This window comes from Balaenoptera borealis, assembly GCF_965194805.1.
Source record: "Balaenoptera borealis genome assembly, chromosome: X".
NCBI classification, from domain to species: domain Eukaryota; kingdom Metazoa; phylum Chordata; class Mammalia; order Artiodactyla; family Balaenopteridae; genus Balaenoptera; species Balaenoptera borealis.
In genome coordinates this window covers 34,757,867-34,784,650 of record NC_138881.1, presented here as the reverse complement: position 1 = coordinate 34,784,650, position 26,784 = coordinate 34,757,867, and the positions used below count along the sequence as shown (strand labels likewise).

Below are 26,784 nucleotides of genomic sequence, written 5' to 3'. Positions count from 1 at the left end.
TTCTTTGTGGGAAGATATTTTTTCCCTCCTGCCCTATATTTATTTATTGATACTTACTGACTTGTTTACCTACTTACTTACTTAATTTTTGTGATAAGAACATTTAATGTAAGATCTACCCTTAGCAAATTTTTAAGTAGGCAATGTAGTATTGTCAACTGTAGGCTCTATGCTGTTATTCTAGGAGTTGTTCATCTCTTATAACTGAAACTTTTAATCCTTTGACTAATCCCTCCCTGTTTCCTTCCCCCCGCCCCGCCCCCAGATCCTGGCAACCACCATTCTATTCTGCTTCTATGAGTTTGACTATTTTAAATTCATAATGTCAACAGTAGCATGTAGCCTTCGTCCTTCTGTGTCTGGCTTATGTCACTTAACATAGTGTCCTCCAGGTTCACCCATGTTGTTGCACATGGCAGGATTTCCTTCTATTTTAAGGCTAAATAATATTACACTGTTTGTGTATACTACGCTTTTAAATCCAGTCATCCAATGGTAGACATTTAGGTTGTTTCCATGAATTGGCTACTGTGAGTAAAGCTGCAATGAACATGAGAGTGCAGATATCTCTCTGAGATCCTGATTTCAATTCTTTTTGCTATACCTAGAAGTAGGACTGCTGGGTCATGGTAGTTCTATTTTTAAATTTTTTAGGAACGTTTGTACTTTTTTCTATAGTGGCTGCATTGCTACCAATAGTGTGCAACGGTTCATTTTTCTCCACACCCCTGGCAAAAATTACTTTTTAAAAAATAATAGCCATCCTAACAGCTATGAGATGATATCTCATTGTAGTTTTGATTTGCATTTCTCTGGTGATCAGTGATATTGAGCACCTTCTCATATACCTGTTGGCTATGAGTATGTCTTCATTGGAAAAATGTCTATTCAGTTCCTCTGTCAATTTTTAAATCACATTATTTGTTTTTTTGCTATTGAGTTGTAGGTGTTCCTTATATATTTTGGATATTAACCCTTTATCAGATTTATGGTTTGCAGACATTTTCTCCCATTTCATAGATTGCCTTTTCATTTTGTTGATTGTTTTGATGTAATCTCACTTGTTTATTTTTGCTTTTGTTGCCTGTGCTATTGGTATCATATCCAAGAAATTATTGCCAAAGCCAATGTCAAGAAGCTTTTTTCCCTGTGTTTTCTTCTAGGAGTTTTACTGTTTCAGGTCTTATATGTAAGTCTTTAACCCATTTTTAAAATTTGACTTTTGAGTAAACTATAAGAGTCCAATTTCATTCTTTTGCATGTGGATATCCAGTTTGCTCAACACCATTTATTGAAGAGACTATCCTTTCCCCATTGTATATACTTGGCACCTTTGTCAAATATTAGTTGACCATAAGTGTGTGAGTTTATTTCTTGGCTCTCTATTCTGTTCCATTGGTCTATGTGTCTATTTTTTTATGTCAGTTCCACACTATTTTGATTACTGTAGCTTGTGCACACGTGTGTTTGTGTGTGTGTGTGTGTGTATATATATATATATATATATATATATATATAATATGGATATATATAATATATACTTTATTGAGGCATAGCTGTTGTACAATATTATATAAGGTTCAAGTATACAACATAGTGATTCAGAATTTTAAAGGTTATACTTCATTTATAGTTATTATAAAATATTGGATATATTCCCTGTGTTGTACAATATATCCTTGTAGCTTATTTATTTTATACATAGTAGTTTGTACCTCTTAATCCCCTACCCCTGTCTTGCCCCTCCCACCTTCCCTCTCCCCCCTGGTAACCATAAGTTCGTTCTCTAAGTTTGTGAGTCTGTTTCTGTTTTGTTTGTTTAATATTTATTTATTTGTTTGTTTGTTATTTTATTTATTTTGGCTGCGCCGGGTCTTCATAGTGGCATATGGGATCTTCGTTGCGGTCTTGGTTAGTATAGTAATTTTGACAATATTATTTCTTCCAATCCAAGAACATGGTACATCTTTCCATCTGTTTGTGTCATCTTCAGTTTCTTTCATCAGCATCTTATAGTTTTCAGAGCACAGGTCTTTTGCCTCCTTAGGTAGGTTTATTCCTAGGTATTTTATTCTTCTTGATGCTATGGTAAATGGGATTATTGCTTTAAATTTCTCTTTCTGATATTTCATTGTTAGTGTATAGAAATGCAACAGACTTCTGTGTATTAATTTTGTATCTTGTAACTTTACTGAATTCATTGACGAACTCTTGTAGTTTTCTGGTAGCATCTTTAGGATTTTCTATGTACAGTATCATGTCATCTGCAAACAGTGACAGTTTTACTTCTTTTCCAATTTGGATTCCTTTTATTTCTTTTTCTTCTCTGATTGCTGTGGCTAGGACTTCCAAAACTATGTTGAATAAAAGTGGCGAGAGTGGACATCCTTGTCTAATTCTTGATCTTAGAGGAAATGCTTTCAGCTTTTCACCGTTGAGTATGATGTTGGCTGTAGGTTTGCCATATATGGCCTTTATAATGTTGAGGTATGTTCCCTCTATGCCCACTTTCTGGAGTGTGTTTGTATCATAAATGGGTGTTGAATTTTGTCAAAAGCTTTTTCTGCATCTATTGAGATGATTGTATGGTTTTTATTCTTCAATTTGTTGATATGATATATCACACTGATTGACTTGCAGATATTGAAAAATCCTTGCATCCCTGGGATAAATCCCACTTGATCACGGTGAATGATCCTTTTAATGTATTTTTGGATTTGGTTTGCTAGTCTTTTGCTGAGGAATTTTGCATCTCTGTTCATCAGTGATATTGGCCTGTAGTTTTCTTGATTTGTGGTATCTTTGTCTGGTTTTGGTATCATGGTGATGGTGTCCTCATAAAATGAGTTTGGGAGTGTTCCTTCCTCTGCAATGTTTTGGAATAGTTTCAGAAGGATAGGTGTTAACTCTTCTCTAAATGTTTGGTAGAATTTCCCTGTGAAGCCATCTGGTCCTGGACTTTTGTTTGTTGGGAGTTTTTTAATCAAATTTTCAATTTCAGTACTGGTAATTGGTCTGTTCATATTTTCTATTTCTTCCTGGTTCAGTCTTGGGAGAGTGTACCTTTCTAAGAATTTGTCCATTTCTTCCAGGTTGTCCATTTTATTGGTATATAGTTGTTAGTAGTAATCTTATGATCCTTTGTATTTCTGTGATGTTGGTGGTAATTTCTCCTTTTTCATTTCTGATTTTATCAATTTGGGCCCTCTCCATTTTTTTCTTGATGAGTCTGGCTAAAGGTTTATCAATTTTGTTTATCTTTTCAAAGAACCAGCTTTTAGTTTCATCAATCTTTTCTATTTTTTTTAAAATCTCTGTTTCATTTATTTCTGCTCTGATCTTTATGATTTCTTTCCTTTTACTAACTTTGGGTTTTGTTTGTTTTTCTTTCTCTAGTTGCTTTAGGCATAAGCTTAGGTTGTTTATTTGAGATTTTTCTTGTTTCCTGAGGTAAGCTTGTATTGCTATAAACTTCCCTCTTAGAACAGCTTTGCTGCGTCCCATAAGTTTTGGATCATTGTGCTTTTGTTTTTATTTGTCTCTAGGTATTTTTTGATTTCTTCATTGATCCATTAGTTGTTTAGTAGCATATTTAGCCTCCACGTGTTGGTGTTTTTTGGAGTTTTTTTCTTGTAGTTGATTTCTAGCCTCATAGCATTGTGGTTGGAAAAGATGCTTGATATGATTTCAGTTTTCTTAAATGTACTGAACCTTGCTTTGTGACCCAGCACGTGATCTATCCTGGAGAATGTTCCATGTGCACTTGAAAAGAATGTGTATTCTGCTGCCTTTGGATGGAATGCTCTATAAATATCAATTAAGTTCATCTAGTCTAAGGTGTCATTTGAAGCCTGTGTTCCTTATTGATTTTCTGTCTGGATTATCTGTCCATTGATGTAAGTCGTGGGTTAAAGTCCCCCATTATTATTGTGTTACTGTCAATTTCTCCTTTTCTGTCTGTCAACATTTGCATTATATATTGAGGTGCTCCTACGTTGGGTGCATATATATTTACAATTGTTATATCTTATTGGATTGATCCTTTGATCACTATGTAGTGTTCTTCTTTGTCTCTTGTAACAGTCTATTTTAAAGTCAATTTTGTCTGATATGAGTATTGCCACTACAGCTTTCTTTTGATTTCCATTTGCATGGAATACCTTTTTCCATCCTTTCACTTTCAGTCTGTATGTGTCTAGATCTGAAGTGAATCTCTTTTAGGCAGCAAATATACAGGTCCTGTTTTTGTATCCATTCAACCTGTCTGTTTCTTTTGGTTGGAGCATTTAGTCCATTTACATTTAAGATAACATTGAAATTTGATTATTTTTTAATATAGGCATTTAGTGCTTTAAATGTACTCCTAAGTATTGCTTTTGCAATATCTCATAAATTTTAATATGATAAATCTATTTTCATTAAACTCAGGATAATTAATAATATTGTTTTCTATTTCTTCTTTGAACCACAGGTTATTTAGAAGTATGTTTAGTTTTGAAATATTTGAGGAGTTTCCATAGGTCTTTCTGTTATTGATCCCTACTTAAATTCCACTGTGGTCAGAGTATACTTTGTATAGGTTTGAATCTTTTTAAACTTATTGAGACTTATTTTATGGCCCATATGTTCTGTCTTGGTAAAGTTGGTTGATTTTGTTCTTCAAGTCTACTATATCCTTGCTGATTTTTTTTTCTCTTTAAAAAAATCAATTGTTGAGAGAGGGACATTGAAATCTCCAACTATTAACTGTAGATTAGATTTGTTTATTTCTCTTTGTAGTTCTGTCATGTTTGCATGATTTATTAGGTGCATAAACTTTCAAGATTGTTATTCTTCCTGATGATCCCTTTATTATTATGAAATTACATTCCTTAACACTGGAAATATTCTTTACTCTGCAATCTAATTTGCCTAATAGTGATATAGTCACTCCAGCTTTCTTTCAGTTAGTGTTAGCGTAGTGTATCTTTTTCCATCCTTTTATTTGTGCCTTTATAGTTAAAGTGTGTTCTTCTAGGCACCATATAGTTGGGTCTTGGTTTTTTAATACAGTCTGAAAATCTCTACCTTTTAATTGGGGCATTTAGACCATTAACATTTAACGTGATTATTGATATAGTTAGGTTTAAAAATTTCATCTTGCTACATGTTTTATTTTTGTCATATCTGTGATTTGTTCTTTTTTTCCTTTTTTCTACTTCCTTTTAAATCAAATACTTTAAAAATCCTATTTTATCCCACCTAATGACTTACTAATTATAACCTTTAAAATTTTATTGGTTGCTTTTGGATTTACAATGTATATCTTTAATCACAGTCTAACCTTCAAGTGATATTATGCCACTTCACATATATTGAAGGAGCCTTACAATAGTGTTCTTCCATATTTCCCCTCCTAATCTTTTTGCTATTGTTATACATTGTGTTTTACATATATTATACAACCTATGCTACATTGCTATTATTTTTGTTTAAACAATTATCTTTTAAATTTATTAAATAACAGAAAAAGTCTTTTTTTTACATTCAATAATATTTATTTATTTTTTATTGAAGTATAGTTGATTTACAATGTTTTGTAATATTAATTTTTAGTTGACTACAACTGGGTCATATATAAGTTTTGATATCTAGCATTCTCTCTATTGTTTATATTTAAATAGTCTATATTTAGTTTGGTTTTTTGTTTGTTTGGTTCTTTTTGGCCACACCACACAGCATGTGGAATTTCCCCGACCAGGGATTGAACCCGTGCCCCCTGAAGTGGAAGCGTGGAGTCTTAACCACTGGACCATCGATGAAGTCCCAGAAAAAGTCTTATATTTACCCAGGTAGTTATCATTTCTGGTGCTCTTTATTATTTTGAATAGATACATATTTCCATCTAGTATCATTTTTCTTTTGCCTAAAGGACCTCCCTTAACATTTCTTACAGTGTGGGTCTACTGGTGGTGAATTCTTTCAGATTTTTTTTATATCTGAAAATGTCTTTATTTCCCTGTGCCTTGAAAGATATTTTTGCTGAGTAAAGAATTCTAGGTTATTTGTTTGTTTCTTTTTTCCTTTCAGTACTTTAAAGATGCCGTTCCATTGTTGGCTTAGTCTGCTCCAGCTGCTATAACAAAAATATCATATACTATGTGGCTTAAATACAAATACTTATTTCTCACAGTTCTGGAGGCTGGGATGTCCAAGATAAAGGTACCAGCTGATTCATTGTCTGATGAGTATCTGGCCCACTTTCTGCTTCATGGACAGCCATGTTTTCACTGCAACCTCACATGGTTGCAAGGGCTAGGGAGCTCTCTGAGGTGTCTTTTATAAGGGCACAATCCCATTCATGAGTGCTTCACCCTTATGACCTAATCACCTCCTAATACCATCACCTTGGGGGTAGGATTTCAACATAAGAATTTTGGAGGGACATAAACATTTGGTCATTTGCAGCTGTCTTCTTACTTTACATTTTTCTTTCCAAACAGAAGTCATCCTTATCTTTGTTTTCTGTGCATCACCTCTTTTTCCTCTGGTGAATTAAAATTTTTTCTTTTTATCACTGATTTTATACAATTTGCTTATGATATGTTCCTTAAAGTAGTTTTCTTCATGTTTTTTGTACTTGGGGTTTGTTAAGCTTCTTGGATCTGTCAGTTTATAGTTTTCAACAAACTTGGGCAATTGTATACTTATAGGAATACAGAAATATCCAGTACTTGCCTCAGTAGTGGGGAATAATTAGCCTTAGGATAAACAAGGCTCTGATCCCCCCAACAAATCTTAAAAAAAGACTTAAGGTTATTAAATGGTTTTGAAGTAACTGAACTATGTCTCAGACCCTCTTGAGTACTCTGCCCGATGCCCTGTGAAATTGTGAGTTTTTCTAGACTTGCTGATGTGTATAGGCACTATCCCTGTACCTGTATGAGCCCCAAGTACTGTTTCGCTGTAACATTTAGGATGTCTCTTCCACCAGTCTCTGGTAGTTTTCCCACATACATGCACCAATCCCTATTCTACTGAATATTTAAGGGAGTTCCTCTGTGATCTCTGGAGTTCTCTGTGCAGCTCTCCTCTCCAGTACTCTGTCCTGTAAACTCTAGCTGCTTTGGTCTCCCTGGACACTGAGGTTTGTCTGCTCAACTCAGGGATTCTGCCTCAGGATGTTTCCTCTCCCTATATCACAACCTGGAAACGCTCTCAAGTCGGTAAGCTGAGGGAACCACAGTGCTCACCTTCTTTGTTTCCTGTCTCTCAGGGATTACTATTCTTCTGTGTCTGATTTCAGTGGCTTCAAAACTGTTGTTTCATATATTTTGCCTGGTGTTTGGTTATTTGAGGCAGGAGGGTAAATCTGGCCCATTGTACTCCAATTTTGCTAAAATTGATAGTTCATTTTCTGTACCTATTAAATAATTTCTTCCCTGTTAATCCTTCCCTGGTAGAGGACGTGTTTCAATATTACTTTGTTGTATTTTATTTATCGTTTCCGTTATTCCTAATTCTACAAATTTATAATTCGTGTAGTCTGCATTTTGGTTCATGCTTTCAAAATTGCATGAATTTCTTCCTCAGGCAGTAACTCATGTAAAAAGGTAAAAATATTTAAATCTAAGAGATGACGTTCACTTAGAAATGTGATCTTCTATAAATTTTGCTGACGATGGTGTGTATGTGTGGCATCCCATAGATGCTGTGTGGATGTTGGTGGGATTGCCCTCTGGTTGGTGAGGTCTGACTTGACTCTGAACTGTCTTAGTTCCAACGAAACCTCAAAGTACTAGGGTGGTCATTGGACTGACCAATCATTGAGCTATAAGATAGCAAAGTGATTTTGAGAGTCTTTAGAAACATCTGTCCATTCTTATCATTTTGTAGATGAGGAAAAAGAATTGTTAAGCATTTTAGAGGCTTACACAAGTCTCCTAGGAAATTCTGAAGCCTAAGCTGAGACTTAGTCTCTGGACTCCCATCCTGGCAATGCTTCCACATGGCTCTTCTCACTAAATATGTCCCTGTTAGTGCAGTGGTAATATTAGCATTTATCAGGCCTTTCTGAGACACCGTTATTGTTGACTGGCACTTAATTTACCCTACTTTTTTTAAAATTAATTTTTATTGGACTATAGTTGATTTACAATGTTGTTAGTTTCTGCTGTACAGCAAAGTGAATCAGTTATACATATACATATATCCACTCTTTTAGATTCTTTTCCCATATAGGTCATCACAGAGTATTGAGAAGAGTTCCCTGTGCTATACAGTAGGTCCTTATTATCCATTTTATATATTGTAGTGTGTATATGTCAATCCCAATCTCCCAATTTATCCCTCCTCCCCCCTTCTCCTTTGGTAACCATAAGTTCGTTTTCTACATCTCTATTTCTGTTTTGTAAATAAGTTCATTTGTACCATTTTTTTTTAGATTCCACATATAAGCGATATCATATGATATTTGTCTGACTTACTTCACTCAGTATGACAATCTCTAGGTCCATCCATGTTGTTGCAAATGGCATTATTTCATTCTTTTTTATGGCTGAGTAATATTCCATTGTATATATGTACCACATCTTCTTTATCCATTCATCCACTGAAGGACATTTAGGTTGCTTCCATGTCTTAGCTATTGTAAGTACTGCTGCAATGAACGTTGGGGTGCATGTATCTTTTTGAAGTATGGTTTTCTCCGGATATATGCCCAGGAGTAGGATTGCTGGGTCATATGGTAGCTCTATTTTTAGTATAAGGAACCTCCATACTGTTCTCTGGAGTGGCTGTACCAATTTACATTCCCACCAACAGTGTAGGAGGGTTTCCTTTTCTCCACACTCTCTCCAGCATTTATTGTTTGTAGATATTTTGATGATGGCCATTCTGACTGATGTGAGGTGATACCTCATTGTAGTTTTGATTTGCATTTCTCTAATTTACCCTACTTCTTACTGTCACCCTACTTCTTGCTTATTAGCAATTTAAACTTCAGGGACTAGGATGGGTATGTCCAGTATGAAAGTAGAAGAATGAGGCACTTCCTGATACCAAGGCAGAGTAGTCTAGAAAACTACTTTCACCAAGTAGTAACTGGTGAAAAATGAGTTTGGAATATTTCACAGGAATTTAATTTGGGAACTAGAAGTTCTCATGATACGTTTTCTTTTCACCTTTTATTTCAAAAGTTCTATTGAGATTTAAAATACATAAAGTGTAAAAAAAAATTTAAGACAGCTTGAAGTTTTACTATTTATATAATCTTTTGAAATGAAATGCTATTATGTTAAAGGAAGTGGGTAGCTATAGAATCCCTTGTAATTATCTCCAAGTGGATTGGCTACTCTACGTTTACCCGTTGATCACGTGTGCACTGGTAGACAAGCAATGGGTATTTCCATGATTAATTTGTGTGAAATGGTACTCATATATGGAGTAGAAATTCTAGCTTTGCAATGTAAGCACATTCTGGCATTTCAGCTGTCGTGGACACTGGGTTTGGAAGATCACAACTCTTAGAAGTCTTAGTACCTTCATCTATTAAATGAAAAGAATACCTACCCTCTCAAGGTACTGGCTTAGATTTCTTGCTCGTTATTATGAGCAGGCATGCTTGTCCTGTAACCAAAAGCTTAGAGTAGCCTACTTCTTGAGCAACAAAGCAGAACTTCACACACACCTTCAGCTAACTCAGCTCCACTTGTTCTGTTAAAGCAACTTGGGAACCACAGATAATGTAACATACGGGAATTTAAAAAATAGAGTCCAGAAAAAAACATAAAGGAAAAGATCCTTTACATTGGTCTTAGCAACGAATTTTTGGATACGAAACCAAAAGCACACAAAAAAGCAAAAATAAACAAGTGGGACTACATTAAAATAAAAAGCTTCTGCACAGCAAGAGATACAGTCACCAAAATGAGAAGGCAACCTACAGAGTGGGAGAAAATATTTGCAAACTACATATAAGGCGTTAATATCCAAAATATTGATATATAAGGAACTCCTACAACTCTATAGCAAATAAAATCCAATTAAAAAATGGGCAGAGGATCTGAATAGGCATTTTTCCCAAAGATGTACAAATGGCCAACAGGTACTTGAGAGAGTGCTCACCATCACTAATTATTAGGGAAATGCATATCAAAACCACAATGAGTTATCACCTCACACCTGTTAGAACAGCTATTATCAAAGAAACAAGAGAGAACACACATAAGGATGTGGAGAAGAGGGAACCCTTGTGCACTGTTGGTGGGAATGTAAATTGGTGAAGCCACTATGGAAAACAGTATGAAGGTTCCTCAAAAAACTAAAAATAGAGTTACCATATGATCCAGCAATCCCACTCCTGGGTATATATCTGAAGGAAACATAAACACTAATTCAAAAAGATACATGCACCCCAATGTTCATAGCAGCATTACTTAATTGCTAAGGTATGGAAGCAACCTAAGTGTCCATCAACAGATGAATGATTATAGAAGATGTGGTCCATATATACAATAGAATATTATTCAGCCATGAGAAAAAAAAGAAATCCTGCCATTTGTAACAACATGGATAGACCTGAGTGCACTATGCTATGTAAAATAAGTCAGAGAAAGATATACTGTATGATCCCACCTATATGTAGAATATAAAAAAACCAAACTCAGAGAAATAGAGTAGAATGGTGGTTACCAGTGGCTGGGAGGTGGGGGAAATGGGGAGATATCAAAGGGTTACCAACATCCAGTTATAAGATGCACAAGTTCTGGGGATCAGAACTATAGTTCAGCATGATGACTATAGTTAACAATACCGTATTATATACTTGAAAGTTGCTAAGAGAGTAGATCTTAAATGTTCTCACCACAAAAAAGAACTGGTAATTGAGTGAGGTGATGGAGGTGTTAACTAATCCTACTATGGTAATCATTTTGCAATGTATCAGTGGATCAAGTCATCACCTTGTACACCTCAAGCCTACACAATATTATATCAAATATTTCTCGGTAAAGCTGGAAAAAAAAGAATTGACTGTATGTGAAAAGTCAAATGACAGGCTGAGAGAAAATATTTGTAATAAATACATCCAAGTAAGGATTTGCATCATGAATACATAAAGAATTCCTACAAATCAATTAAGATAACTGAATTTTTAAAAACACACAAGACTTGAACACCTCATAAAAGAGGCTATTGGGACTTCCCTGGCAGTCTAATAGTTAAGACTCCATGCTTCCACTGCAGGGGGCACAGGTTCAATCCATGGCGTCGGGGAACTAAGATCCCACATTCCTCGTGGTGCGGCCAAAAAAACAAAGGAGGAGGATATCAAGGTGGTCAACGACAAACTGAGTGTTCGGTATCACTAATCGTAATGTGAAGGCAAATTGAGATACCACCATGCACACCGAATGGCTAAAACGTAAGTCTGAGAATAACAAGTGTTGGTGAGGATGTGGAACAGCTAGAACTTTTCTACACTGTGGTGGGAGTATGAATTAGTATACGACTTTGGAATAATGTTCAGCAGTACTGTCTAAAGCTAAATATACCTTATTTCTGAGCAAGGTTGAAATGTCAATATTTTAAAGTTTTAAAGTCAAATCAACCTTAGTCAAAATGTTTCACATTGAAATTATATAATGGTGAGATGTGAAATCAATTTAGAAAGTGTATAGATTTCTTGTTTACCAAAGTATAACAATACTAGTATCAGTATACTAGTGAATGCATAGTTTGCAAAAAGGTGAACCATGGGTGGGGCTCTATGTAGGACTTTACAGAAAAGCCTCATTTTATTATATAATAGAAATTTAAATGAAACTTTGAAAAGTTTTGGGCTACATATGTTTCCATAGAAGAGATCTACTTAACTCTCTAAAAATGCTGACCTTTTGACGAGGCAGTATCTGAAGGTGTGGGTCACTAGCCTTCATAAGCCTTTTAGGGTTTACCTCATGCAGAGTTCAGGCTAATAAATGCATATAGTTAAAACACCATCTCCATCCTAATTACAGAGAAGAGGGAGGCTTTTTAGATCCACTTATTTGGGAACAGATCAATAAATGCTTTTACTAGTTTTTAAGGATGGTTCATTAAGAAGGAAAAAATAGATTGCAGATAATATATACTGCACCTATTGCTAAAATGCTCTTTAAATCAAGCGTAAGGATTTCATACTTTAGTACAAGCCAGGGCATTGGGACAACTGAATGGTATGATGTCATCTCTTCTCTAGATAGAGTTTATTCAATCCAGAGAAGAAGGAAGGAAGAGTAGAATACATGCTCGTTAGGAACAATAAAAGGAAGAATACATGCTCATTTCCTTTTTTTAAAATGACATCCAGACTTAAAAAAAAAAAAAACTCTGAAATCTTCCTCTAGCCTGAAATATGAAGGGTCTATTTTTGCAGCCAACAGTACATCCTGTTTATAAGTGATTCAAGTTCCTGGAATGTCCATTAAAAAAAATCTAACCCTTCAGTTTTTACACTGCCCCATGCTATTTCAGTGGAGTGGGAGCTTGTATGGGGGGATGTGTCATTGTGTAAGGTGGTCCACCTCCAAATCCCCTGTGGAACAAGATGGAATATAGTAGAAATGTGTTTAAAAACTTAACCAAAGAACAAAATCAGAACACAGCAATTTGTAATGACTATTTATTAACACATGTATCACAAATGTTCACAATATCAATGCATTCTTGTTGGCATGCGAGACAGAGGAATTGTTTTTTAGGATCTTTTAAAAATATTTTGACTTTTGTTCCCCCTTCACACTCATTTTTAAATTGATTTGATGAGGTCCTCGATGTCTGTAATGTCAATGCAAAGAAAAAATATAGAAAGAAGTAAAATAACAATAGCAGTTAATTGGGGAAAAACAGAAGTAATATTATTTCCTTCACAGGAAGCAACAATACAGCTTTGTAACAGGATTATACAGGTGCACTAAACTGTCTATAAGTTCCCAGGCATGTAACAGTAAGGAGCAAGGATGCCACCCAAAGCTCGACAACTTCCTTCGTGCATGACACGTGCCTTTTTCTCCTCATGGACAATTACCAATGTATCTCTTTACATGTCCTAGGCAGCCTGAAGAAGGTAGGAAAGAGCCTTAGTAAAAGGGAAAACCCAACCAAAGGAGATTAAGCCAAAAGAACAGATAGCTATCTGCTTATCTACATCTAGGGGGGTGCGGCATTTATCAATCATGATCAAGGGCTAACAGGAGCCTCCCACACTACATGCGGGGTCCCCTAGGACTAGATGCAGGGAACCTGGCTACACTCTGGCACAACAGGGCTTCACAAGATGGAATGCTACGCATGATGCAGGCTCAAAGGTGGAGCAGAGACTGTGTGGGAGTGTCAGTTGCACGGGGTGAGGGGGTTAGGACAGGTGTATTATGTACTGTGCTCTAACATTCTTTGGAAGTCTTTCAAAGATTGCTGCAGTTCCTTTCGAAAACAGGTCTCTTCTTCCATCATTCTTGAAAGACTAAGAGAAATTAAAACGTGTGAGTGACTCACCATTAATAAGGCCTTAAAATAAGGTAACAAGCTGAAGAGAGCATTTCGACGTTTTCCAGAGCAGTGATCACATCTCCTCCCCAGCACCACAGAAATGAGGCTTTGGCATGTGGCCAAGTGCCACCGAGATCAAAGGGTGAAGTGGCCAGGCAGCACTCTTGTCCCTTTAAAGGGGAGTATGTGCCCCAAAGGGAGAATCCTAGATTTAACCTCCCCCCACCATCACTCACCTTCTTACACCATCTCATACTGGTTGGCCGTGATGAACCGGGACAGACAGCAGGCCAGCAGCATGCCAATCAGCTGTTGGCAGAAGGAAAAAGAGAACGAGGCTCTGAAGTCACTGAGCTAACACATTTCTAACACACCCCCCCTCCGATGTAATTTTTAACAACTGAGGGCTTTTGTACGTGAATGGGGAAAGGGCGCTAGGGAAAACGATCAAACCTGATTTCAGTAGTGGGATCTAAGACTTAGGGAGTCTAAATGCTGGTGGAGGTCAGCTGGAGGTTCTCCAACTGACCATAAGGTTCCAACTCTAGCTCCCTCTGGCCATTAAAACCAACTTTTGACATGTAAGTAGTATTAAAATGTGTTCATGTGTTCTGAGAGTAATGAAAAAAATTAAGTACCCCAGAATTAGCAAGATAGTAACAAAATGCCAGAATTCAAAACCATAAGCGCATGCATTGGGAAGCTATCTCAACATAGGATGATACCCCAGCCATAGCTGGCTGACAGGATAATAGTTCTTTCCTTGGGACAATGGGACGCTAATCCTTGACTGGGTGAGTTTGCCAGAGAAGTAAGTCATGGCTTGTGAGAAGTGGGGCGGAGGGGGGCTTTAATTTCTCTTTGTCTCTAAACCATGTAGATATTTTAGGCCCAAATGGGCCCACCTACACCCAAGGTCTACCCCTTGGTTTTTCAGGGGCCCCAGCACAACCAATATCTGGGTACCTACGCCTCCTCAGAAGACCTCAGTCTTCTGCCCACTTTGTGCCTTGACTTAACCTGTAACACAGGTGGATCTGATAAAAAGCTGTTGTAACACTAGCAAGACATCCTTAAGCGCAGATGCTTAAGGATCTGCTCATAGGAAACCAAAATTCCCATTCCTGCTGGAGAATCAGCACTCTTTGGACAGGACCCTGATTGTGCACTGGAGTGTAGAGGGCTGCAGCTTCTCTTGGCCATGTGGGGTCACTTCTCCTTAAGCAATTGGCCACGTTTTATCGGTTCAGAGGTGGCAATGAGCTTTAGAGATGATCTAGTACAGTGTCAAATGTGGCCCCAGGACCAGCAGAATCAGCATCATCTGGGCCCTTGTTAGAAACACATTCTCAGGCCCCACCCCAAACCTGCTGAATCAGACACTCTTGGGGATGGGGTCCAGCAACTGGTGTCTTAACAAGCCTTCCAGGTGAGAGGACCACTCATCCAGTCCATCTGGTCACCCTTATCTTATAGGTGACACATTGGGTCCCACCGTTGGTCAAGGCAACACCTCAACTCTGTTCTAGCTCTCCGCTCAATCCTGCAGGTTCCAACCTGCCTCCCTTTCTTGGTGAAATACCAGAGTCTTATCTTCCTTTTTCAAATGGAAATCGTGCTGTGAAATCTGCAAACTATAACTTCTGTCAGGTAAGGAAAATCACCCTATTGGACTTACCCTATCTCCTACCAAGGCTCTGGCCACCATCATTTTGTGCCACAAAATACGTAGTATCGTGCACGTACCACCAAGTGGTCAGAGGAACCATGGCTGTAACCTCCAGAATATTGTGCCAAATGAGAAACTAAAATCCCCTCCGTGAGTGCAAGGACTTTGAACCTTATAGCTTGTCTCTTTTCATTAGAACTACCATTTTTTAGGACCAACATACACCAGATCACACTTGATACGCTCAAAATTCAGATGCCAGCCAAAACCCAAGTATTAGAGGCACATAACACAATCAGGAATATCGAGTTATTTAATCCTTACTACATGCCTGGGCAGTATTACCATCCCAACTGTCCACAGAAGAAAATGGGTTCAGGAGAGGTTAAAGAATCTCCCCCAAACCATACAGGTAACCCACACAGAGTTTAAGGCTCCACCCTCTTCTAGCCATGCATAGCCCCTTTTCCAGCCCCCGCTCCCACCGTGGGGCCTAGACCCTTTTTCTCTCCAGAATAACTCCTCTGCCTCACGCCACCAAGGGTTCCTTCCTGCCTTACATTGCAGACTTCAGGGAGAGGACTGTCAGTGGGCATCTCTTTATTTGATCTCAAGTTCCTAGACCCTCCTTTCTTTGTAAAGCTTAGCGCTTTAGGTTTTTCTCGTTGACCTCATGTGTGTTTTAGCACTTAACAGTAGCCAGCATTCCATTTCACAGTGCAATGCTCCTGGCCCCCATGGCAATTCACGAGCCACACAGCCAGAAAATTCTGCAGTACGCTTCAATATTTCTTGCATCTGAGATGTCTGCTTGCAAGGGAATACAGCATGTCCCTCCACCTTTTTTTCCTCAAACAGAAACAGCATCATCCTTAAGCACCAGACAAACTTTCTCACAGAAATAGTAACTTTAAAAAAATATAAGTAAAAATAAAAGCTATTTGCTTTCAAACTAACTACGTTTTGTATTTCTAGGGCAAGAATATACCTCCTGTTTGCCCATGGGAGGAGACAGATTTTTTTAAAGTTATTTTTTAACATCACTGTGTGAAGTTGTTAGAGCTTAAAATTGATCAAGGGTTCATTATACAACTTATGATTGTCGTTATCACATTTTGATCCATTAGGTTTTTGTTCCAACCTTATGTATACTATGAACGCAATTTATTACCGTAAAATTTTTAAAAATGACGCATCATGAAATTTTGAGTGAAGAAGAATTTTTCGGTGAATTTTATGCAGATACTTTCTCTGATTGTCCAAGCGATATATATACTAGTGTCTCAGAAGATGACAGTTCTTCAGAATATAGTTCTGATTCAGACGATGTGAATATTAGACCAACAAAAAGACAAAAAACCTTAGTGATTAATTCTGATATGGAAAGTGAAAACGAAACTCATGGTGCTGGAGAATGCTCCTTTGCTTCTACATAAGAGTGGATTGAAGACAACATTTTATGAAAATTAGACTTTATAGGAGTGTCAGGTGTAACTATTGACTGTAATAATGCACAAAGTGTTAGTGAAATAACAGAATTAATTTTTGGTAACGACTTTTTCGAGTTGGTCGCTTCTCAAACGAACCTGTATCACCAACAGAATGAAAAATCGTATAAAAAGTATAAGGCTTTAAAATGGACTGATGTAACCAACAGTGACATGAAGAAGTTTCTTGGATTAATAATTTAGATGGGACAAATAAGAAAGTCACACTGGAAAGAATATTGGTCGACTGATCCCTTACTTGAAACACCTACCTTTCCAAAGATTATGACGAGAAGAAGCTTCAAACAAATAATGACATTTCTTCACTTAAACGATAACTCAGAAGCTCCACTTCCCACGGACAGAATTTCAAAAGTTAAACCTCTTTTGGATTATTTTCTACCAAAATTTCAATTGATCTATATACCTAAACAAGAGCTATCACTTGAGGAGGCAATGATAAAGTGGAGAGGACGACTCAGATTCAAAACCTATAATCCTGGAAAACTTACAAGATATGGAATTTTGGTCAGGATGGTTAGCGAAAGTGAAACTGGATATATATACAACCTTGAGATTTACACGGGTGAAGGGAAGAAACTGCAAGAAACAATATTATTGGTCCTACAACCTTATCTTGGTTCATGGCACCATATTTACCAAGACAATTATTACAACAGTGTGTCCACATCTGAAATATTGTTGAAAAATAAAACCAGAGTTTGTGGGACTATAAGAGAGAGTCGTGGTCTACCAAACCAATTAAAGGAGAAATCTGAAAATCTACAGAGGGGAGAAATGACATTCTTCCAGAAGGGAGAAGTGATTCTTCTTATAAGGAAAGACAAGAGGCTAGTCCGCATGGCGACACTATTCATGACGCCTCCACAGCATCTACAGGAAAGGAAGACAGGAGGACTGGCCATCAGATAACTCAGCCCACTTGTATATTAGAGTATAATAAATATATGAAGGGAGTTGATCGATGTGATCAATATCTGGCAAACTTTCAATATCCTCTGGAAAACTCAAAAATGGTATAAGAAAGTGGGTTTCTATTTGATTAATTGCGGTGTATACAATGTGTTTAAAATTTATTGTAGCCTTATTACACAGAATAAAATGTCTTACAAGCAATTTTTGTTAGCAGTAGCTACAGAATGGGTAACTGACCATTCTGGTGAATGTAGTGGTAGTACCACACTTGTGGTAGTACCACACTTGTGGTCCTTCTTGTGGCGTTTCTGAAAGAGCCCCCTGCAAAGACCCACGTTGTCGACCATCAGGTAAAATAAACGAACATCTTCTAGAGGAAATAATACCCACAGGACTAAAATAAAAAATGCCGCCAGAAAGTATAAAGTCTGCTCTTCCAGGGGAAAGCACAGTGAAACACAGTGTATTTGTAATAGATGTTCTGTTTCCCTGCACAGAGGTGCCTGCTATACAGCCTACCATGCTCTAACGAAATATTAGAATGCTTTAGTAAGACATGAACAAAGTTTCAAATAAATACATTCAGTGCAAAAAAAGTTGTTGATATTTACTCAAACGCGGGTGTTTCAATATTCACTTACAGAACAAATCGCCGGGCCACAGGCGTTAGTTTCTGCAAAAATCCCCCAGTCAATAATGTTAACGTCTACTCAGAAATTGTTCCGAAAAGAAGTCCTGAGCTGAGGCACATACAAGCTTTGTGAAAACAGCAGTTTACATATATTGGCTTTTATTTTAGTTAATTCTAGTGCAAGAAAAACTAGGATTTGGGATATGGTGGGTGTTTTGAATTGTTCGCAGGATTACTGACGTCAAATTTGCTACAGTGTTTCATCATATTTGAGAGAAAACTTTGATCTCTCATTTCCGTAAGCACCAAGTTAAGGGAAAGCGGGGAGGGGGGGAAACATCCTATACTTAATACCATTTACTACCAGATTATTTCCAGGTACATAACTGAAAGCCTGTTAAAGGTAAAGACATAGCCTCTTCCTCAGAGTCAGGACCAAACGCTCGCTTGCCACTAGACCCAATTAATCTGTACACAGAAAAATCCATCTTTATTTAGATAAAACCCTTTTTTGTTTTAGGTTAAATATATGTAAATAGCGCCTCAAAGGACAGAGGTATGCTCTGTGGGATTCCAGGCCGCCCCTCAGAAGCGCACTGCTGCTGTGTCTGAAGGCTGGAGTATGTGGGCACCGGAACAAACTTCTGCTTTAAACCCCGGAGGAAGACAGGAAAAGGAGAGCTTGCCTCTTATGCTAAACAGCCCTCAGGACGGAGACCCCAGAGCCACCTCTCCCTCTCCCCGTGGCTGGCGAAGTGTCAAATGCCGTACAGCCTAGGGAGTCTGAGATCAGATTATTTATATTTGGTCGTCTAAGACTTTGTAATTAGCCTTCATCTAATCGTTGGAAGTAACATTTTATTTTTACCACTCTTGGCCTTGTCCGTACTATATATTCTGCTTTCTTTTGGGTCATGAAAACCTCCGGGAGGCCCTTCGAGAACTGAGAAGCCAGAGAGGGAAGGAGAGACTTACAAAAGGTCTACTCTAACCTTCTCGAAGCATCCCCACAAAGAGAGCTCCAGTAACAGGGATCACATCGCTGGGGCTCTGCTAATTACCAGGAACAGGATGGACTCCGAAAGGTGGGAGAGGGGCTGAGAGAGGGGTGGGGTCCAGGTCAGCAAAGGCGACAGGGCAAGGCTGTCTTCCCCTGCGATCACCATGGGAGGTAAACGTGGCCGGGTCCCTGATTCCTGAGGGGCAGAGAGAGGCCAGCAAACAAAGGTGTAAAAGGCAACTTTCTTAACAAAGTGGCAAGCAATAGGTCGAAAATTTTGATCCTTATAATGCCTGTGGAGATTTTGTGCTGATGACCTAACTGGGAAAGTGCCAAGTTATCTGGCTTGAAATAAAACTGTATAAATGCTTTTAGGGACCGTTTCAGGGCCTGAAAATACTAGGGGAATAAGTAAAAAGTTCCATTAGCCTTATTCGGCCATGTCTCATCAAGGCTATTGACAGCTTTGTCCCTGCCCTCTCTACAGAAAAGGTAAACAAGTCCCAGAAAAGAATCCTTGGTCCGTAAGGAATCATCTCAGTCGCCTGTGGGCCGTGGAGGAGGCCCTGCAGGGGTGAGGGTCAGGGGATGGATGGGTAGGAAGAGGATCTGTATTTTTTTTATTTATTTATTTTTGGCTGCGTTGGGTCTTTGTTGCTGTGCGAGGGCTTTCTCTAGCTGTGGCGAGCGGGGGCTACTCTTCATTGTGGTGCGTGGGCTTCTCATTGCAGTGGCTTCTCTTGTTGCGGAGCACGGGCTCTAGGGGGGGGCCGGGCTTCAGTAGCTGTGGCACATGGGCTTAGTTGCTCCGCGGCATGTGGGATCTTCCCAGACCAGGGCTTGAACCCGTGTCCCCCTGCATTGGCAGGCGGATTCTTAACCACTGCGCCACCAGGGAAGCCAGGATCTGTATTTTTTGATGAGTACCTTTGTCTTTGCAATTCCACAGACTCAAATCCTTTCATTATAAAGGCAGAAACTGAGTTCCATTTAGGTGCTACGTGAGGCAAGAGCAAGGGTTATCTCTGGCCTAAATGTTGAATACAGCAGACCAGATGAGATCATCAGAATTGTAATCCTGGATCTACAGTAGCCGCCCAACCTCAAGCAAACCACTCAACTCTCCCTTCTGGAAAACAGCTCCACTGTCCTTACTCAGGACTGTAACATTCTGTGCTTTGGGGGATTAATCCAGCCTAACAGTCTCCAAGTCTAGCGAAGCTATTTATGTTGGATACAGAAGTGCTAAATACAGAGACCCATAGCAGAAGGCCAACCAAGGCGGGAAGCAGTGTCACAAACTGAGCAATACAAGTGTCCAGACTCGGACGCTTGGCTTCCAGGTCATGTGAGGGACGAGGGAGGTGAGGACATTTCTCTGTGTGTGTGTTCCCAAGACCCCTCGGATAAAAGAGTAGCTGCCAAAGATGCAGGGAGGAGGTACCCTATAAAAACACACTCAACCACCTGCTATAAATTCATAGGGCAGCAGGACCTGCCCATCAAGTCCAGACAAATGGCCTTTTCCTTGAGAGGGCAAAGGCACCGGGACTTTGTGGAGAGAAATATTAAACACCTGCCAAAACCCTGCTATCCAAAAACAGCACTCAAGAGCTTTAAGTTAGCTAAATTAGGTAACAGGACAAAGTTCTCGCACAGTCTATTAAAAGGCTAGACTCAGCTTAGTTTTCCTTGTACTTTATACCACCTTTAATTTCTAAGACAACAGATGTGCAAGGCCGGTTTGTTCCAACAGAGGATAGCGTGGACATCATGAGAGCAGGTGAGGAAAAGGGCAAGGAGAAGGTGGAGGGCAGGTGAGGAGTGGGGGCAGGGTGCTCTGTTCTTTCCTACCCACTTTGGCCTCTACTCAGTAGAGCTTGCTTCATTATAGGAAGGCTACCACATAGGCCACTGTGACTGATTTATCGGTATCAGCCAACATCTGCTAAGTTTTACTATAACACTTCTAGAATGTTCTAGAATTTTTGAACACCTGTGGCTAAAGCTTTGGTGGCAGGTGAGTAAGGCTGGTTCTTGAACAGGCATCTGGTAAGTGGCCACCATGGTCCCAGAGAGGCCCTGGATCTACTGACAAATGGAAGCCAGCTTCAGCTTCCAGGTACCCTGAGGCTGCTGGCTCCATTAAAAGCTGCAGTTCCTAGTGCGTCTGGCTAATAACAGCTGGCCGTGGCCATTCCTTTCCCTGCCCCAAGCTGAGCACAGCAGATCTCAAGTTTCTGCCCCACTGTGGTTGACCGGCCACGCGGGTGAATGGTACTGCCTCTGCGATGCTCCTGGGCTTTGGGTTTTGTTTTCTTATCCCAACAACTCTGTAGTACCTTGAAGAAACCTAAACTCTTTGAAGAGAGTCTGTCTGGGGCTTCCTTGGGGCCAAAGCCCCTTTCTCGTTGCCCCAGAGGGCCACAGAGCAAACTTGGCGAGCCCCATGTCAGGGGTTTCTTCCACGTAGCACACAGAGATGAATGCTCATCGGGCCAGATAACCACTGGTCTACACCTAAATCCCTCCACGGGGATGTGAGAAGTGCGAGAGGTATTAATCAGATTCTTTATGACCTGGTTCACCTCACTCATGAAAGTAGGACTGTCTTCCCAACCCCTCGTGGCCACATGGAAAGATTCTTGGATGAAAAGATGTTTCAGGGCTTCCCTGGTGGCGCAGTGGTTGAGAATCTGCCTGCCAATGCAGGGGACACGGGTTCGAGCCCTGGTCTGGGAGGATCCCACATGCCGCGGAGCAAATAGGCCCGTGAGCCACAATTACTGAGCCTGCGCATCTGGAGCCTGTGCTCCGCAACAAGAGAGGCCGCGATAGTGAGAGGCCCACGCACTGCAATGAGGAGTGGCCCCCACTTGCCACAACTGGAGAAAGCCCTGGCACAGAAACGAAGACCCAACACAGCCAAAAATAAATAAATAAAATCAATTAATTAATTTAAAAAAAAAAAAGGTGTTTCATCCACGAGAGTCCTGGCTCTCTGAGGCTCTCTTTTCCCCAGGGAGAGTACCGGCTTCGTGTCCCTTCATGGGTCTAGGGTAGCCATTAGGGCCGACTGCAGCCATATTCCTTCCTCCAAGGGGACGGTCCTCCTCAAACGCAAGCACAAGCCTGTCCTGTAGGTGGTTAACCCAACACTGCACATACATGTGGAAAGTAAACCATATGTGCACCTGCCAGATGCCTCCTGCACGCTGCATCGGACACGCGGTCCGGAATCCTCTAAAATGTCCCCTGGCCATTACTGATATGTCACTGAAGTGTTATTACTGAAACAGGATAGCAACCAGAAGAAAGTTCAGGGCTGCAACTTCTTTTGATGTGTCTCTCGAGACCGAGTTAATCAGTACTGTCTGTGGCACCAATCTGGTTTGCGTGTGTTGGCGTGTTGAGGGTTTAAGCCCTTCCCGAGCCGCAAGAAAACAAAACGTGGTAAAAGATTTTTAAAACTGCCTCGAGAAATACACACTCGTGCTGGCTGGGCCCACATGCCCTTGTGAGAGGAAATGTCACACACGGTTTGGTAACTGCTTAGGAAGGAAAGCTTTTTAGACTTATCTGAGGCCAAGCCCTCCATGTGCAAAAACTACCAGGCTAACATGCTATGCCTTGATCTAAGTGATGGTCAGTACACAGGTAAGCTCATTTTGTGATAACTTATTAAGCTGTATACTTACAAGGTGTGCACTTCTCTTTATATGCCATATTTCAATACAGATGTTTTAGGAACAAACTTAAATAAGATTAAAGTGCAACTGCATTGCTCAGCAAGAAGGAAAGCGGTATAGGGGCCGTGGAGGGAGGGGTAATTATAGTCCGGGAGAGCTGATACAGAATTCAGGCAGATAAAACCAGAGCCATGGCAACATTACTGAGGTAACGCTAATTGGGCTTTGTTGGAAAAATGATCTGTTGGCCTGAAAAAAATTCTGTGTTAAAGATAAATCGAGTTCTTTTTGGTTGTTAGGTATATATGCCGATCCTTCCACCCACAGCAATATTATAGCAACTGGCCGGGAGATCAGAAGCCTGTGGGACAACACACTGCCTGGTGCAGGTGGGCAAAATTTTAGATTTAGCTTAATCATGTTCCATCCTTGAGTATGTGTGGCTTGCTTAGTTTGCATAATGGCTTCTCCCATTCTTTTTTAGAGGCTGGGTGGAGATAAAGGCATATAACATTTCATATACACAAATTCAGTTTCCTCTTAAGAAACAATAATCAAACCTTGAGATCAAATAATGATGACAGGATGAAATGTGCTACATTTAGGCTTTTCTTTAAAAGGGAGCGATCTCATGCACAATCCCCGGGGACTAAGAACCAAAAAGGTCAACCAGGAAAAGAGCCCTACCCCCTCCCCGAATCCAAATCAGCCATTTGATGTTTGGAGTTGTTTAGGCTCCAATTAAGGCAGCACTTTGTTCAGCTAACCTCCATTTGACCTACAGAAGAAGGGAGTTGTTTTTCTGGAGCTAGTCATTAGTTGAACTATTAACCAATATTCCCTTGATGGCAAAACTTCATTTAAGTTGAAAAAGGAAAATCAATAAACAGATGACCTGAGGACTAATGAGCAAGGAGTTCTGACCCCATCCATCAGCCTTTCCCCAGGCACGGGGAGGCCGCCAGAGAATCTGGAGACCAGGGAAGGAAAGGAGAGCAGGAGACAGAGGAAAGGCTAGGTCGGACCGCAAGATTACCTGGGAGAATGCGATCCCAAAAGCCACTCCAGCGATGATTCCCATGTTGGTCTCCATGAAACTGGTCACCAGATCATAACAACCCTGAAAACACAGAGACACGGTCTCAGAGACATGTTTCACCCAGACCAGACCGGCTGGGTTACCTCGCGACACTCCCACATACACCCCAACCTTCATTCCGCAAACAGAATGAAAAATCTCAAACATACAAACGGTACAGAACCCCCAAGTGACCCTTCCTCTAAAATCACAGTGAACATATGGCCAATCTTGTTTCATTTAGATTTCTTCAACACTCATCCCCTGGCTGGATTATTTTAAAGCAAATCCCAGATATACACTTTCATCCACAAACGTTTCTGTTGTATGATGAAATTGAGCAAGGAGTCTGTAAGATCCATGAGGCGAATGCTGTAGGGATACAGAAGCAGACTTAAACACGTGAAAAGGCATTCTGCATCCTTGATCAGGAAAACTCAGAATCATAAACATAGTTACTAGCATTTTGACAACAAATGACAGAATCTTAGATAAATAAAGTGAAATCCTCTGGTTAGAAGGAGGTGTTTGAATACCTGCCAACTTTATGGCATTTTAGGGTTCTTCCTACGGAGACCATTAAGTTTTTTTTTTTAGTAGGGAAAAACCCATGTTCTAGAGTCATATTTTCCACAGATTTACTATGGGACCTTGAAGAAGTCACTTCCCCTCTCTCTATTATGATGTCAATAACCTCATTCGTGAAATGAAGTGAGTTTCCCTTTAACATCCTGTGAAATCTCCACATGTTGTGATTAAAACCAACACCAATTTTACCAATTTCAATGTTAGTTTAATACTGATAAAGTTTAATTTCTTTAAAAGAAATGGTCTGGTTGGAGTTCGACAATGTTGCTAAAATAGTTTTGTTGTTATCCTGGATTACATTTTATCAACCCAGTCCAGGTAGGACACCAAATTTTGTGCATCACTCGTAACGCAAAGGCAAAAGCTGACTCTTCCTGTTAAAACGCCTGACAGCTCAAACAGCAGGAATTAGCGAACATATATGTGTGTCAGTGTGTGAGTGTATTTTTATAGTTTGGAACTGGGCCAAATCAACCTAGACTTCTGAAGTGACGTATTCAGCTTTGGAAGACATGGTCTTTCTCCAGTTTTCTGAAAAAGGGCCTCAACTTGAATGTATGAAGTCTGTGAAAAATCAAGACAATTTCATAAACAGGGTAAAGAGGATTATTGTTTATCAAGAAAGGCCCACTAAATTGTAATAACATCTGAAGAACAAGAACAACCGAAAACATGTCTCCCATTTTTAAATTCAAAGTTTAACGATTTAACATTTCTCCTAGAGCTTGTGAAAATTCTGCCAATGCTGTATCTTCTAATAAATGATATTTTATGCATTCACAGTCTGTTTGCAAAGACAAAGATGCATTAATTTAGCAGCAGTGCTTTGATACATGTTTTCAATGCAATGGACAAACTATGCTCCTTAGTTACCTGATGCAAATTTGAAGGCCGGGGCAGGGGTGGGAAAGGAAATGCATTATTGCTCATGGGAAGTTTTGCAATTTGATTCTCTCTTTATAGGAGAAGCTTGCTCACTGATTTCATTTCTACTAGTGAAACTATATATCACACTATTTTCCAAAAGGTAGTGGAAAGAAAGTCAGTTCTGGTTAGGAAGAAGTCAAAGCCAGAAGAGAGGTGGATATTCTAGCACTTTCCCAAATGGCAGCAGCTAAGATAGAGTTTTTCTGTGCTGGTCATCGTTCACTGCTGTATCTCCTCCCCACAGCAATGCTCGGGCCAGGGAATGAAGTTCAGACCACCGCCAGTGTTACATCAGCTCAAAATATGGAAACACAAACCCAGTGATAAAAACCAGAGAGAAGTGAGGTGGGCTATTTTCTTACTCTGCAAAATAGTTTGGGATAGGTGTTTTTGTTTGTTTTGGGGGGGGGGGAATAGGGTTTTTTTTTCTGTTTTTTTGTTTTTGCTGTGAACTTTAATTCTACACATAAGGTGAATATGTTTTTCTAAAGTATGAAATCTCCTACAATGGAGTAGAAATCAGAGTCAGTCACATTTTTTTGGAAAAGCCCACTCCAACCAGTAAGAGAAAACAGAAAAATGAAGTAAGGGCCTGGCATTGGTACAACTGTGGCAAAATCGTTCTCTCTAAACCTTGCTCCCCGCAGTGGGGTTTTGCTAACAGCAGCAGCAGCAGCATTACTGGGGATTTTGTTAGAAACGCAGAATCTGAGACCTCACTCCAGACCTACTGAATCAGAATCTGCCAGGTCCCGGGGTTACCCATTTTTAATGAGTTTTAACGAATGTTAACAATATCTCCAGATGTTTCACGTGCCCATTAAAGTTTGAGAAGCACTCTTCGCTAAGAAAAGTTCCTCCACTCTTTTTCACTCTAAACAGAGAGCAAATTAATAAATTATAGCAGTAAGAGAGTTACTTAAGGTGAGAAGATGAAAGTGATTTAGCTTCTTCATTGTTGTTTAAACGATACAAGACCCAGGTTGCAATAAATGCTTTCCTTCTCCAGCTTTTTCTCTGTTATTCACTCTATGGACCCACAAGCCCATTTTCCAGGTCTCAGCCTAGCTCTGCAGACTGCCCGAACTGCTTTGATCCTACAACCCCAGTGCACGTTTGTCTTCCACCTCAAATTCTCCCCGAAAATTCTCTTATCTACCCACAACGATCTCTTTTAATTTCCTAAAAGGAAAGCCTGATTGTCAGGTGTGAGATCAATCTACAGAGACCTGCTAAATGTCCTAGGAAACACCCAGAAACAGAACAGGTAATT

The 26,784-nt window shown here is 39.6% G+C and overlaps 1 protein-coding gene across 1 annotated transcript in view; it reads right to left on the bottom strand.

Annotated features, from left to right (window-relative positions):
• Positions 1 to 12,626: 12,626 nt before the first annotated feature.
• Positions 12,627 to 26,784, bottom strand: part of TSPAN7 (tetraspanin 7) — a 140,741-nt gene continuing 126,583 nt past the window's right edge. The window contains exons 6-8 of the mRNA XM_082378252.1: positions 23,955 to 24,038; positions 13,743 to 13,815; positions 12,627 to 13,480 (exon numbers count right to left, since the gene is read on the bottom strand). Of these exons, the coding sequence (XP_082234378.1) occupies positions 13,747 to 13,815; positions 23,955 to 24,038 (153 nt within the window). The 3' untranslated portion in view covers positions 12,627 to 13,480; positions 13,743 to 13,746. The remainder of the gene's footprint in view (positions 13,481 to 13,742; positions 13,816 to 23,954; positions 24,039 to 26,784) is intronic.